This window comes from Orycteropus afer, unplaced genomic scaffold (genome assembly GCF_000298275.1).
Source record: "Orycteropus afer afer isolate SDZICR_OR568_19922 unplaced genomic scaffold, OryAfe1.0 scaffold00024, whole genome shotgun sequence".
NCBI lineage: Eukaryota > Metazoa > Chordata > Mammalia > Tubulidentata > Orycteropodidae > Orycteropus > Orycteropus afer.
In genome coordinates, this window is record NW_006921611.1 from 3,644,886 (window position 1) to 3,658,108 (window position 13,223).

Sequence of the window (13,223 nt, forward strand, 5' to 3'; positions counted from 1 at the left end):
AATCAGAAAAAATAAAAAAAGAAAAGAATTGATGCCTTTGACCTATGAGGTTACTGAAGAATACTGATACCATGGACTGCCAGAAGAATGAACAATATATCTTAAAAAAAAAAAAAAAAACTTCTCCTTATATACTGGAAGCAGACTACACCACTAAGGCAGCAGCTACTCAGCTGTTCTAGTAGATTCTACCATGGAGCCAATTACCAGTCTCACCATGCAGAATAACTACAACCAGCTGCCCAGACACTCTAAACTAGGCCCAACAAAGTTGACATATAACCTTAACTACCACAGTAACCAAATGCCTTACCCACTGCTCTACCATAGCTTCTTTAATTTGTTTTCAGTAGTATTTAAAAACTTATTTCTATGTAACTCCATTCCCTTGCCCCTCCTTTGTGATATGATTGTTATACAAATTACATCTTTTAAAATATAATTTATTTTATGTTTTGTTGTTGCTGTTGAGAATATAAACAGCAGAACATACACCAATTAAACAATTTCTGCATGTAAATTCAGTGACCTTGATTACATTCTTCAAGTTCTGCAACCACTCTCACTCTTCTTTTCCAAATTGTTCTTGCCCCATTAACATAAAGTCACTGCCTTCTAAGCTTCCTATCAAATCTTTGGAGTGGTTATTGTCAATTAGATCCCGTATAAAAGTTCTTGAAAGAGCCCAATGCTCAAAGCAGGTATTCATTAATGGTTATGCTAAACTAGTGTTTGGTTTTAAAAAGTTTTCAGGGGATATTTTTGGTTTAAAGATTTAAGATTTAAAAATTATCTCAGGACAATAATTTCAGGGGTTCATCCAACCTCTTTGGTTCCAGAAAATGTGAATTCCATGAGATTTTAAATTCTGTTCTGAACTTTCCCCCTTTTGATGAGGATTCTGCTATTCAGTAATGGTATCTGGGCACCATATGGTTCTTTTGTCTCTTGATAAAGGAGGCAGATGTTCATAGAGACAATTAGCCACACGTTCTATTTCTTCCTCTTATTCCTGATTCCCCCTTTCCCTCTGTTGTTCCAGGCAAATGGATATCAATCAGATACCTAGGAAGGGCATTTGCAAGTTTTTAAGACCCCAGAACTATGCAACAAATCAAGAGATAGAGCAGAAGCACTAAACAGGATATTAGGTCAGTTAACTGGGATATCCCATGAAACCATGCTCCTAAACCTACAAATCAGTAAACATCTGTTCTGGTTACCTAGTACTGCTCTAACAAAAAATACACCACAAATGGGATGGCCTGAAGAAACAGGCTTTAGGTCCAAGTTCAAAGTGCCAGGCTCTAAGGGCTGGGTGAAAGCCCCTCAACCTTGAAGTCCAGCTCTGCCTCCTGTTCCCAGCCCACTGGTGCTAGAGGCATTTCTTCACTCAGACAGCTGCTGGCTGCTGAGTCTGAGAAGCCCCAAATTTGACAAGTAAAAAGGCACAGTCCCGATATTACCAAACGACACTGCAGGCCATTAACTTAAGTCCGTTGTAAGTCCCAAGGCCGGCAGAGCATAGCAGACTGCTGAGCAATGACATGGCTACATGCAGGGCCCAAGCATGCCAAAGGCTAGAGACCATTCCCAAGTCTTCTCCTTAAATACAGGAAGCAGACCACATCCCAAAGGCAGCTACTCAGCTGCTTGTGGTAGATCCCACCATAGAATTGATTGCCAGTCTCATCATGAAGAATAACTACCACCAGCTGCCCAGCCTCTCAATCAGGCCCAGCCAAGTTGACACACAAATATAACTACCACACATCCCATGAGGTGTTTGCTTGTACATAACAGCCTCAGCAGCTGTTCTTTTTATTAGAAATACATCTATCACTAACTTTTGCCAATTCAAATTTTACAGATGTGCAGCTTACTGATTGCAATTTTATTAATTGGATATACCATTCTACCATTTATCAATGAGATTTTTCTATTATCATTAACCAAATCCCAGTGGTCCACAGACAATAATCTCCATTTTCCTCCCTTCCACCCTGTTGTTGTTGTTGTTATGTGTCATCGAGTCGGTCCCGACTCATAGCGACCCCTCCTTGGGTTTCCGAGGCAGTATCACTACGGAAGTAGGATTGCCCAACCTTCCTTCCGAGGAGTGGCTGGTGGGTTTGAACCGCCAGCCGTCTGGTTAGCAGGCAAGTGTCTTAGCCACTATGCTACCAGAGCTCCCCTTCCACCCTGGTAACCCTAATAAATTTTGTTCTCCATAATTTGCCCATTCCTGTCCTTTCACATAAAAGCTCTGGTGGCGTAGTGCCTAAGGCATTTGACTGCTAACCAGAAGGCTGGTAGTTCAAACCCACCAGCCACTCTTTGGAAGGAAGGATGGGCAATCTACTTCCATAGTGATACTGCCTCGGAAATCCAAGGAGGGCTGTTATGAATTGGGACTGACTCAACGGCGATGAGTTTGTTTTTTGGTCCTTTCATATAAGTGAGATCTTATGGTGTTTGTCCCTTGTGATTTACTGATTTCAGTTGCATATTGTCCCCAAGCTCCATCTATATTGCAGATAGATCAAGACCACACCTCTCCTTCAGCTGAGCTGAAATGTGTACATGTATCACACTCTGCCTAATTCATTCATTCATTGGCATTTAGGCCATTTTCACCATAGCATATCTTTGTACATTATAAACCCATCAACAAAGTTTTATAATTATTGTTTTGTACACTTGTCTTTTAAATAAGGCAGAAAGACAGTTAAAAACAAAATGCTTCTCTCTTGCAGTTTTCAAGATTTTCTTTTTCTTTTTTCTTTTTTTTTTTTTTTTGGCCTTCAGTAGTTTGATTATGATGTATTCAGTTGGGAATTCTTTTGATTACCTACTTATTATAGGAGCTCTGGTAGCATAGTGGCTAAAGCACTTGACTGCTAACCAGAAGGCTGGCGGTTCAAACCCACCAGCCACTCCTCGGAAGGAAGGTTGGGCAATCCTACTTCCGTAGTGATACTGCCTCGGAAACCCAAGGAGGGGTCGCTATGAGTCGGGGCCGACTCGACGGCACATAACAACAACAACAACAACAGCTTATTATGCATCTCGAATGTGTAGATTAAGGTTTTACATTAAAATTTGGAAATTTTTAGTCATTTTTTTATTCAATGGATCTTTCTTCCCTGTTCTCTCTTCTCTCTCTAGGACTCCCATTGTGTGTAGATTGGTGCGCTTAGTGGTGTTGCATAGGTCTCTGAGGTTCGGTCCCTAATAATTTACTCCTTTATTTTCTTTTTTGTTTCTCTGCCTAGATAATCTTCATTGACCTATATTTCAAATGTGACTTTTTTTTTTTTCTCCCCCTGTCAATTCAAATCTGCTGTGGAGCCTGTCTTATATTTTCATTTTATTTTTCAAAAATGTATTATTGTACTTTTCAACTACAGAATTTCTATTTGATTCTATCTTATAGTCTATCTCTTTACTGATACTCTGTAACATCTGAGATATTGTGTTCATTGTTTCCTTTAGTTGCTTAGATATGATTTTCTTTGGTTCTTTGTATATATTTATAATAGCTATTTTAAAATCTTTGTCTAGTATGTTCAATGTCTAGGATTCTTCAGGGACAGTTTATATTGACTGTTTTTTCCCCCATATGTATGAACCATACTTTCCTGTTTCTTGCATGTTTTATAATTCCTTGCTGAAAACCAGACATGTTTAATAATACAAGGAGACAATTCTGGAAGTAATTCCCTCTATTTTTGATTTGTTGTCATTGCTGTTTGTTGTTGTTACTGCTTTGTTGTTGTTGTTGTTATGTGCTGTCGAGTTGGACTCAACTCACAGCAACCCATCCTTGGGTTTCTGAGGCAGTATCACTATAGAAGTAGATTGCCCATCTTCCTTCTGAGGAGTGGCTGGTGGGTTTGAACCTCCAGCCTTCTGATTAGCAGTCAAGTGCCTTAGGCACTGTACCACCAGAGCCCCTTGTTACCGCTACTGAATGGGAATAGAGCAGGCATTCCTGCCACAAAGCCTACTGTTCTCACCAAGATTCTGCCACTGTTCTTGAATAAATGCTCTTCAGATTGTTGTAAGCCTCCAGTCCACTTCCAGAGTTCTGAAAAAAATGCATTTTTGTTAATAGTCTTACTCCTTTCATGAAGAGTGGATTTTCAGAAGTTCTTAAACTGACATTCTAGAAGTGTTTCCATTGTGGCTATTTTTTATATTTTGTTTGTCAACTTCATATTAAAATTTCAAGGGTCCCTTGAGCTTATGTGAGATTGTTTGTAGGACTTCCTCTCTTCTCTTTAACTACACTTTTAATACAAAAATTAAAAGAAAAAATAAGTTAGAATTTTAGACAATGTGCTCAAAATTTTACATTAATAAATGCCAAAGAGGCTTTGTGATATATACTAGAAGTGTTCAAAAGCTGTTTGAAATGGTATCAGCTCTTGACTACATTCTAGATCAGAGGTCAGAAACTACAGCCCACAGGTCAAATTCAGTCCACTTCCTATTTTTGTATGTCTTGCAATGGCAAGTCATTGTGTTTATTTTGCCATGACAGTATAGCTGTGCTCAATGAATGCAATATAATTTGACATTATGAGACTAAGCACTTATCACAATCTTCCCAACTCAAAGTAAATGAATCATAACAAAAAAACTAAAACAATATATCATTATAACAAAATTTGCAACCAATATATACTTCTGAGTGGCTCATTTCTTAGTCAAGCAAAGAAAGCCACTCACTAATGATGAGTTCATTAAATTACGTCTGTTTCCGCAGTCAAACAAATGTGTCCAGAGAAAACAATATTATTTAATGCTAGCAGGCTTTCAACAAAAATAGTTGTTTTTAAAGTTGAGAACATTGGAAGCAGTACCAATAGTCAATTTAAAACCACTCAATTGATTTTGAATGGTTTCCTTTGGTTCTTAATAACTTGACAGGTGTTATTGATATGGTTCAGTTGTTGTTTATTTGAGGAATCAATGTTGTTTGACAAGACTGAATAATTAGATGCTGTGAATAGTCAACATGGAACAACTGCATGTGGGAATATATTTGAACAATTTTAGAAAACACTAATTCTATATAATCTGAAGTGGAAACTTCTAAGATGTATTACAGCTTACTGTGGTAAAAATGTGTAGAGCAGAAAAGGGCCTACTTGGACAAATTCACAAATCTTATGAAATGTAAGGTGCTAGAAACTGTGGTTTTTTGTATGTATTTACACTGGTATTCTTTAGCCTCAGATTCTGTGGGGAAAATTTTGAATCTATCATAAGTTATTGACCCAGTAGTGTCAATGGGGAACATTATTTCCTCTTGTGAACTCCATTGTTATTAGTTCCATGGATTTTTATCAAAAACAGATATTGAATATACTGATTTGCCATATGAGATAGAAGTTTAGGGGCTTAGCAGTGCCAATGTTTTGATAAGATTTTTATAAATTAGAGACAAAATTAATTTTGTCCTAAATGAGAAGAACTGTCCTCAACAACTGAATGGGTTTGAAACTAGATTTTGCTTTAGGTATGATAATTTTTCTTAATGAACTCAAAATAATATTAAAATTCTGAACATTGTATATATGTGAAATGTATTTTACAGTAAAATGATAATATACATAACTAACATTGTTTGCGTTATAATTAACGCCATGCTTCTTTATACATTTCCCATGCTATAAAAGTTAAAACAAAAAGTGATATCTCTAATGCAATGAATATATTTTCTGAACTCAAACTACATTTCCAGAAGCACTTTTTAAGACCTCAATTCAAATGCAAAGAAAATTTCTACAATTCACCATCCATTTAACTCTGCAATTGAGGAGTTTACACATAATCTTCAATTAGAAGAGATTAGTCAAGTATGTAAAGAAATACTAAAAGGAAATATTAGAATCCTATAAATAGCTTAGGAGCTCTGGTAGCATAGTGCCTAAGGCACTTGACTGCTCACCAGAAGGCTGGCGGTTCAAACCCACCAGCCACTCCTCAGAAGGAAGGTTGGGCAATCCTACTTCCGTAGTGATACTGCCTCGGAAACCCAAGGAGGGGTCGCTATGAGTCGGGGCTGACTCGATGACAAACAACAACAACACAACATAAATAGCTTCTAAACAATGAATATGGTCAATCATAATCATATATTCATTGTGTACTATCAGTATTTGGCAATAACTATGTGGGAAAGGGAGCTCTGGTAGCATAGTGGCTAAGGCACTTGACTGCTAACCAGAAGGCTGGCGGTTCAAACCCACCAGCCACTCCTCGGAAGGAAGATGGGGCAATCTATTTCCGGAAACCCAAGGAGGGGTCGCTATGAATCAGATCCGACTCCATGGCACATAACAACAACATGTGGGAAAAAGAATCCCTGGGTAGTGAAAACAATTAAGTATTGGCTACTAATCAAAAGTTGAAAGTTTGAATCCAGCCAAGGCCACCTTGGAAGACAGTCCTGATTATATACTTCTGAAAAATCAATCATTAAAAATACTATAGATCACAATTGTACTCTGACACATACGGTGTTTCTATGAATTAGAATTGGCTCAACAGCAACTAGTAAATACAAATGGCAGTTTATTTTAATCTATAAAAGCCAGAGCTGCTTGGCTCAAAACATTGATAATGCACTATTCTGGACTTTTCATTTGGTCCACAAGAACAGTGCGAGTGCTTTTACATGCTGTATGCTATTAGTGGACTCATGGGATGATCTTTGTCCCATCTATGAGACATAGCAAGAAAGATCCAAGTTTAAATTCATTCAGCAGCATGCACAATTGTTGTGTAGTGCAAAAGCCATTTAAATTAGACATAAGAAGGAATTTTATTGCCAAAAGTTGTATTTGTTTTTGATAGCCATTTTTTAATTATAGGAAAATTCCCAGAAATTTGTAGAATTATTATTCTCTCTTTTGCTCCCCCTTTCCCTATTTAGGGGAGGCCAGGAAAAGAAGTGGGAGCCAGCAGCAGGCTGGAACAATGTAGAGGAGGCCATGTAAGAAAGCAGGAGCTGGCAACAGGTAGGAACAAGCTAGGGGAGGCCAGGAGAGGAAGCAGGAGCTGGCAGTGGGCCAGAACCGCTGGGAAGGTCAGGAAGTGAGCAGTTTTGAACAACTAAGAGAGATGAATTTCTCTGTCAGTTTGCCTTACTATGATGGCTTGTGTGTTTCTGTGAGGCTGGAGGCTATGCCACCAGTGTTTCAAATGCCAACAGGGTTACCCATGGTGGACAGGTTTCAGTGGAACTTCCAGACTGAGACAGACTTGGAAGAATGAAGAGGCCATCCACATCTCAGACAATTGGCCAGGGAAAATCTGATGAATAGCAGAGAAACACTGTCTGATATGTTACCAGGCAACCTTATGAATACCCCTGAAATGTTGTCCAATACAGTGCCAGAAGATGAGCCCCTTAGGTCCGAAGGCACTCAAAATATGACTGGGAAAGGGCTGCCTCACCAGAGTAGAAAGGACCTTAATCATATGGATAAAATAAAGCCTTTGGGACCTCCATTTGCTGACCTGGCATGACTCAAACTGAGGAGAAACAGATACAAACATCCATTAATAACAGGAACATGGAATGTATGAAGTATAAATCTAAGAGAATTGGAAGTTGCCAAAAATTAAATGAAATGCATAAAGATTGATATCCCAGGCATTAGTGAGCTGAAATGGACCTGTTTTGGCCATTTTGAATCAGACAACCATATGATCTACTATGCTGGGAATAACAAATTTAAGAGGAATGGAGTGGCATTCATCATCACAAAGAATGTTGCAAGATCCATCCTGAAGTACAATGCTGTCAGTGATAGGATAAAATCCATACATCTACTAGGAAAGCCAGTTAATATTACTATTATTCAAATTTTTTCACCAACCACCAAAGCCAAAGATGAGAAAATTGAAGATTATTACCAACTTCTGCAGTCTAAAATTGACTGAACATTCAATCAAGATGTGATGATTATCATTGGTTATTGGAATGTAAAAGTTGACAACAAAGAAGAATCACCAGTTGTTGGAAAATATGGCCTTGGTGATAGAAATAATGCTGGAGATTGCATGATAGAATTTTGCAAGACCAACAACTTATTCATTCCAAATACCTTTCTTTCAACAACACAAAATGCAAAAGCATTTGATTGGGTGGATCATAACAAATTGTGGATAGCATTGAGAAGAATGGAAATTCTAGAACACTTAATTGTACTCATGAGGAACCTGTACATGGACCCGGAGGCTGCCATTTGAACAGAAGAAGGGGACACTGCATGGTTTAAAATCAATAAGGGAGTATATCAGGGTTGTGTCCTTTCACCATAATTATTCAATTTCTACACCAAGCATATAATTCAAAAAGCTGGACTATATGAAGAGGAATGTGGCATCAGGATTGGAGGAAGAATCATTAACAACCTGCTATATGCTGATGACACAACTTTGCTTGCTGAGAGTGAGGATGACATGAAATACTTACTGAAGAAGATTGAAAAATACAGTCTACAGTATGGATTACAACTCATTAGAAAGAAAACAAAAATCCTCACAACTGGACCAATAAGCAGCATCACAACAAATGGAGAAAAGATTGAAGTTGTGAAAGACTTCATATTACTTAGTTCTACAATCAATGCCAATGGAAAGAGCAGTCAAAATATCAGAGGATGTATAGCACTGGGCAAATTGGCTGCAAAAGACCACTTTCAAGTGCTGAAGAGCAAATATGTCTCCTTGGGGACTAAGGTGCGCCTGAAACAAGCCATAGTATTTTCAATCACCTCATATACATGTGAGAGCTGGACAATGAATAAGGAAGACTGAAGAAGAGTTGATGCTTTTGAGTTGTGGTGTTGGTGAGGAATGCTGAAAGTACCATGGATTGCTAAAACAAGTAACAAATCTGTCCTGGAAGAAGTGCAACTGGAATGCTCCTTGGAAGTGAGAATGGCCAGAGTTCATCTCACTTACTTTGGTCATGTTGCAAGAAGAGAGACCATTCCCTGCAGAAGGATATCATGCTTGGTAAAGTGGAGGGTCAGCTAAAGAGGAGAAGGCCCTCAATGAGATGGATTGACACAGTGGCTACAACGATCCACTCAAGTATAGCTGGAATCATGGTGTTGGCACAGGACTCAGTAGTGTTTTGTTCTGCTGTACATAGGGTTGCTTTGAGTCAGAGACATCTCAACAGCACCTAACAATAACAACAAACGTCTCCTCTGGAGCTTAGTTAAGCAGTGGAAGAGAGTGGTGAGACACCCAAATGGTTTCTTATGCAACAGGCTCAGCCTCAAGAAAATCAGATACTAATATCACCTACATAGTCATAGATAAGAAAAGTCACACACTTTATGACCTACAGAAACTCAACTTCCAACTACAGATGAACAAAGCAAGAGAAATATCCTACTTCTCTCCTTTGTTCTCATTAACATTTAACTCAAAACTCTAAGCTATGGAGAACATCTAGGTAAGAGTGCTCATGATCATCCTTCCTTACTAAGGCGATCTTACCCAAGAACTCCCTTTCCACTTCTTGCTAAAAACCTTGATTCTTATTCTTCATCCATAACAAAAGCCCATGTTTAATCATTCTTCTTGCTAAAGAATATGAACCGCAACCTTTTTTCTCCCACCAGAGACCCCTAATTCTAACTTTTCACCTTTAATCAAAGCATACTGCTTTTTGAAAATAGCCATCATACAACACACAGAGCAGAAGGAGAGCAGGGACCCCATGTCACGAGTGATTCTAAACGGTCTCCAGCTCCATTATCTCCATTGCTTCTTGACAGGTCACTGGTGCTAAGTAAAACATTATAACACTCAGGATGCCTTTCTTCAATAAGCTTCCCTCTAGTGATGGCTTCCAGATGTGAGGAGAATTTAAAGTCTGTGGCCCTCAGCGCATCACGTTTCCAAAAATCTGTAATCACCAACATGCTAATAATTGTCTTCATTTTGACATTCAACCATGGCAATTTCAGATAAACTAAGGAATATGGGTAAGAAGCTTTCACAAATAACTTCCTATTTCTAGGAAAAGAAAAACTCAAGAGTATTCATGCATGCATCCTGGAATTATTGTTTGTTTGTTTTCCTTACCAGAAGTTGTCCCTTCCAACTGGATAACTCTTTCTCTATCCATCTCTGTGTGTCATACACACACACACACACACACACACACACACACAAAATACATACCAGTGACATTTGAAGGACACTATTTTTTTCAATCTTAATTTATTTTTTATTCCAATCCTAATTTATTTTGAAGGAGCTCTGATGGTACAGTACCTAAGGTATTTGACTACTAACCAGAACTTTGTTGGTTCAAACCCCACAGCTGCTCCATGGAAGGAAGATGGGACAATCTACTTCCAGAAAGTTTTACAGCCTTGGAAACCCAATAGGGGTCGCTATGATTCAAAATCAACTCAATGGCAATGAGTTTGGCTTTTCTTGATTTTTATTTTTTTATTTTTAATTTATTTTTGGGATAATGTTGTTGTTAGTAATTGCTCAGACCAAGCTTCTCACCTCACAGCATAAGTAAAATATTTATGTCACAGTAATCGCTGGCCCTGACTCAATCCCATTAAACCTTGGGATGTGTATCAATACAATGAACAGTGAGGTAGTTTTCCTATATTTCATCTTTCTACTCCTCACCTCCATATGCCACAAACAAACAAAAAAAAAAAATAAGAAGAAAAAAATCTTCTGCTTGAAATTTTCACTTATTTATAATATTGTATTTTAAGTTCCTAAAGCAGCAGAATTGCACTACTATATTTTAGTTTTTAAAATAGCAGAATAACTGACTTAATTGTCCAGTTCCTGGCCACTGGATAGAGATGACTATGTATCACAACAGTGTATGAGGAAAAAAAAAATTTTATTTAGATTAACCCACATTTTCACTATGATATTTTGATATTTGGAAAGTGTTATGGGTGGGACCAGGAGAGGTAGTCGAGTTTTAGAGTGCCCAAAAACATGCTCATGAGAGCAGCCTGCTGAAAAGATTGCCTTTGGAAATTGTTCCCATGGGATTTGAGATCTGCCCTAAGCCACAGGCTCTTCTGCCTAGTACATTGGCCTTTATTAAAGGTGCCTGCTGCTCCAGGTCATGCTGTGCTTGTCCTCACATTGTAGGAAATCCCAAATGCAATATCCATAAAATAGAAAAAGATCTCATCTGGGAACTATGTGAGGAAGAGGGAAATTGTCATTTTATCATTCTCCTTGATCTTCCGTCTGCTAACAATTTAAGTTCTGAGATGCCTACATCCATGTTTTCGTGGAAACTACTCTGAAAAAAATCTATCAGCTTCTGCTCATTGGAAATAAAGCAAAGCTTAGCTGAGAGATGCTCAAATATGAGCTTAGATGTAGTTTATCTAATGGAAAAAACATTCTTATTCTTGTCTCCACCTGGGCTGGGGCCACTCTGACCTTAGGTGTAACTTCTAAGCAAGGAGGTATTAAAATGTCTTTGTGGATCTTTTAAACAGTAAATGTTCTAAACAGAGGCTAAGGATTTGATTTAAAAAAAAAAAAAATCTGTACACCAGAATTCAAAGGCAAATAGAAGTCTCTTTTCACAGCTAATTTGGTTTACCTCAGAACACAGCTTTCAGTCTCTAATGTAAGCTGAAATAAGATTACACGGAATACAATGATACCCTGAATTTTAATAGATTTTTTTTAAGTGCTATTTACAGGTGTTTTTATTATGCCTACAATCTTTACTATTAAAGTTTATAATTCCACAATGATTTTGTGAAGACTTTCTACATGCAAAGAATCAGGAGAGACCAGAAACCAGAGGGAGGTTGGAAAATACAATTCACTAGAAACTGGTTGTGTTACTCTATGCAGGGTTATGTCCACCCAACTCTCCTTTCCTCCATTAAACATCAGCAGAGCTCTTCCAAAAGCATGTTGTTGTTGTTATATGCCTTCAAGTTGGACCCGACTCCTAGCGACCCCTCCTTGGGTTTCCGAGGCAGTATCACTACAGAAGTAGATTGCCCCATCTTCCTTCCGAGGAATGGCTGGTGGGTTTGAACTGCCAGCCTTCTGGTTAGCAGTCAAGTGCCTTAGGCACTATGCTACCAGAGCTCCTTCCCAAAACATACAGGTGTGGAAAGTTTTCTGAGTACAGTGTGGAAATACGGAAGGTTTTCTGAGTGTAGTATTTCCAGTTTTATTCTTTTTATCCCCTCCTCCATTCCCCAGGTGCTTTTCAAATTAACAAGGAGCAGTGTCCTTATTCGGGCAAGAGCATGACCTGTATAGGCACCGAAAATCTCATATGCAGGAAACACTAATCCCAGGCACACCACAGGGGTTGGTAACTAGCCTGCCTTCTCAAACGATTTCCTAAGAGACTTTTCCAAATAAGGGCCATGAGGGATGGGTTCTGATGTAACAATGTTACATCAAATGAGATTTCATGGCACATTTTCTCCCATATTACCCAGTAAAAGACCATTAGCAAGGATATCTGGTCATACTGGAGGAAACGCACAGAGCCTGATACATGCTTTCCCTTTCCCAAGGAAAAAGATGTGATGGTAGAGACCTTTCTAGCAAGGAAAGTCATTGTCCTCTCTGTCTTCCTCAGATTCTTGCTTGTTGTTGTTTTTGTTGTTATGTGACATTGAATCGGACCTGACTCACAGAGACCCCTCCTTGGGTTTCAGAGGCAGTATCACTACGGAAGTAGATTGCCCAGCCTTGCTTCCGAGGAGTGGCTGGTGGGTTTGAACTGCCAGCCTTCTGGTTGTTTAATCATGCAAGTTTCCCAGAGCTCACAGGAATCCTTTTCAGCTTTCTCATACCCAGGTTCCTGGTGGAGAATGAACTGTAAAAAATTATCCAATAGTTTAAACCTTAAATATCCTTCCAAGGTAAAAATAATGCCTTTTAATGAATAAATGACAACCAGGTGAAACCCAGAGAAGTGAAATCATAATGTGGCCATGGAGATCAGGTTCATATTCTGAAACTTAACTATAGTATATGTACAAGTATACTTCATTTTATTGTTTTTTGCTTTACTGCACTTCACAGATACTGCTTTAAAAAAAAAAAAAAAATTGAAGGTTTGTGGCAGCCCTGAGTGAAGCAAGTCTATCAGTGCCATTTTCCCAAAAGCATGTGCTCACTTCATGTCTGTGTGTCACATTTTGGTAATT

General features: G+C 38.5%; 1 protein-coding gene across 1 annotated transcript in view; it reads left to right on the plus strand.

Moving 5' to 3' along the window:
- Nucleotides 1-13,223, plus strand: part of KCNU1 (potassium calcium-activated channel subfamily U member 1) — a 245,574-nt gene that overhangs the window by 180,216 nt on the left and 52,135 nt on the right. Inside the window, 1 exon segment of the mRNA XM_007935054.1 lies at nucleotides 6,947-7,006. Within this exon segment, the coding sequence (XP_007933245.1) occupies nucleotides 6,947-7,006 (60 nt within the window).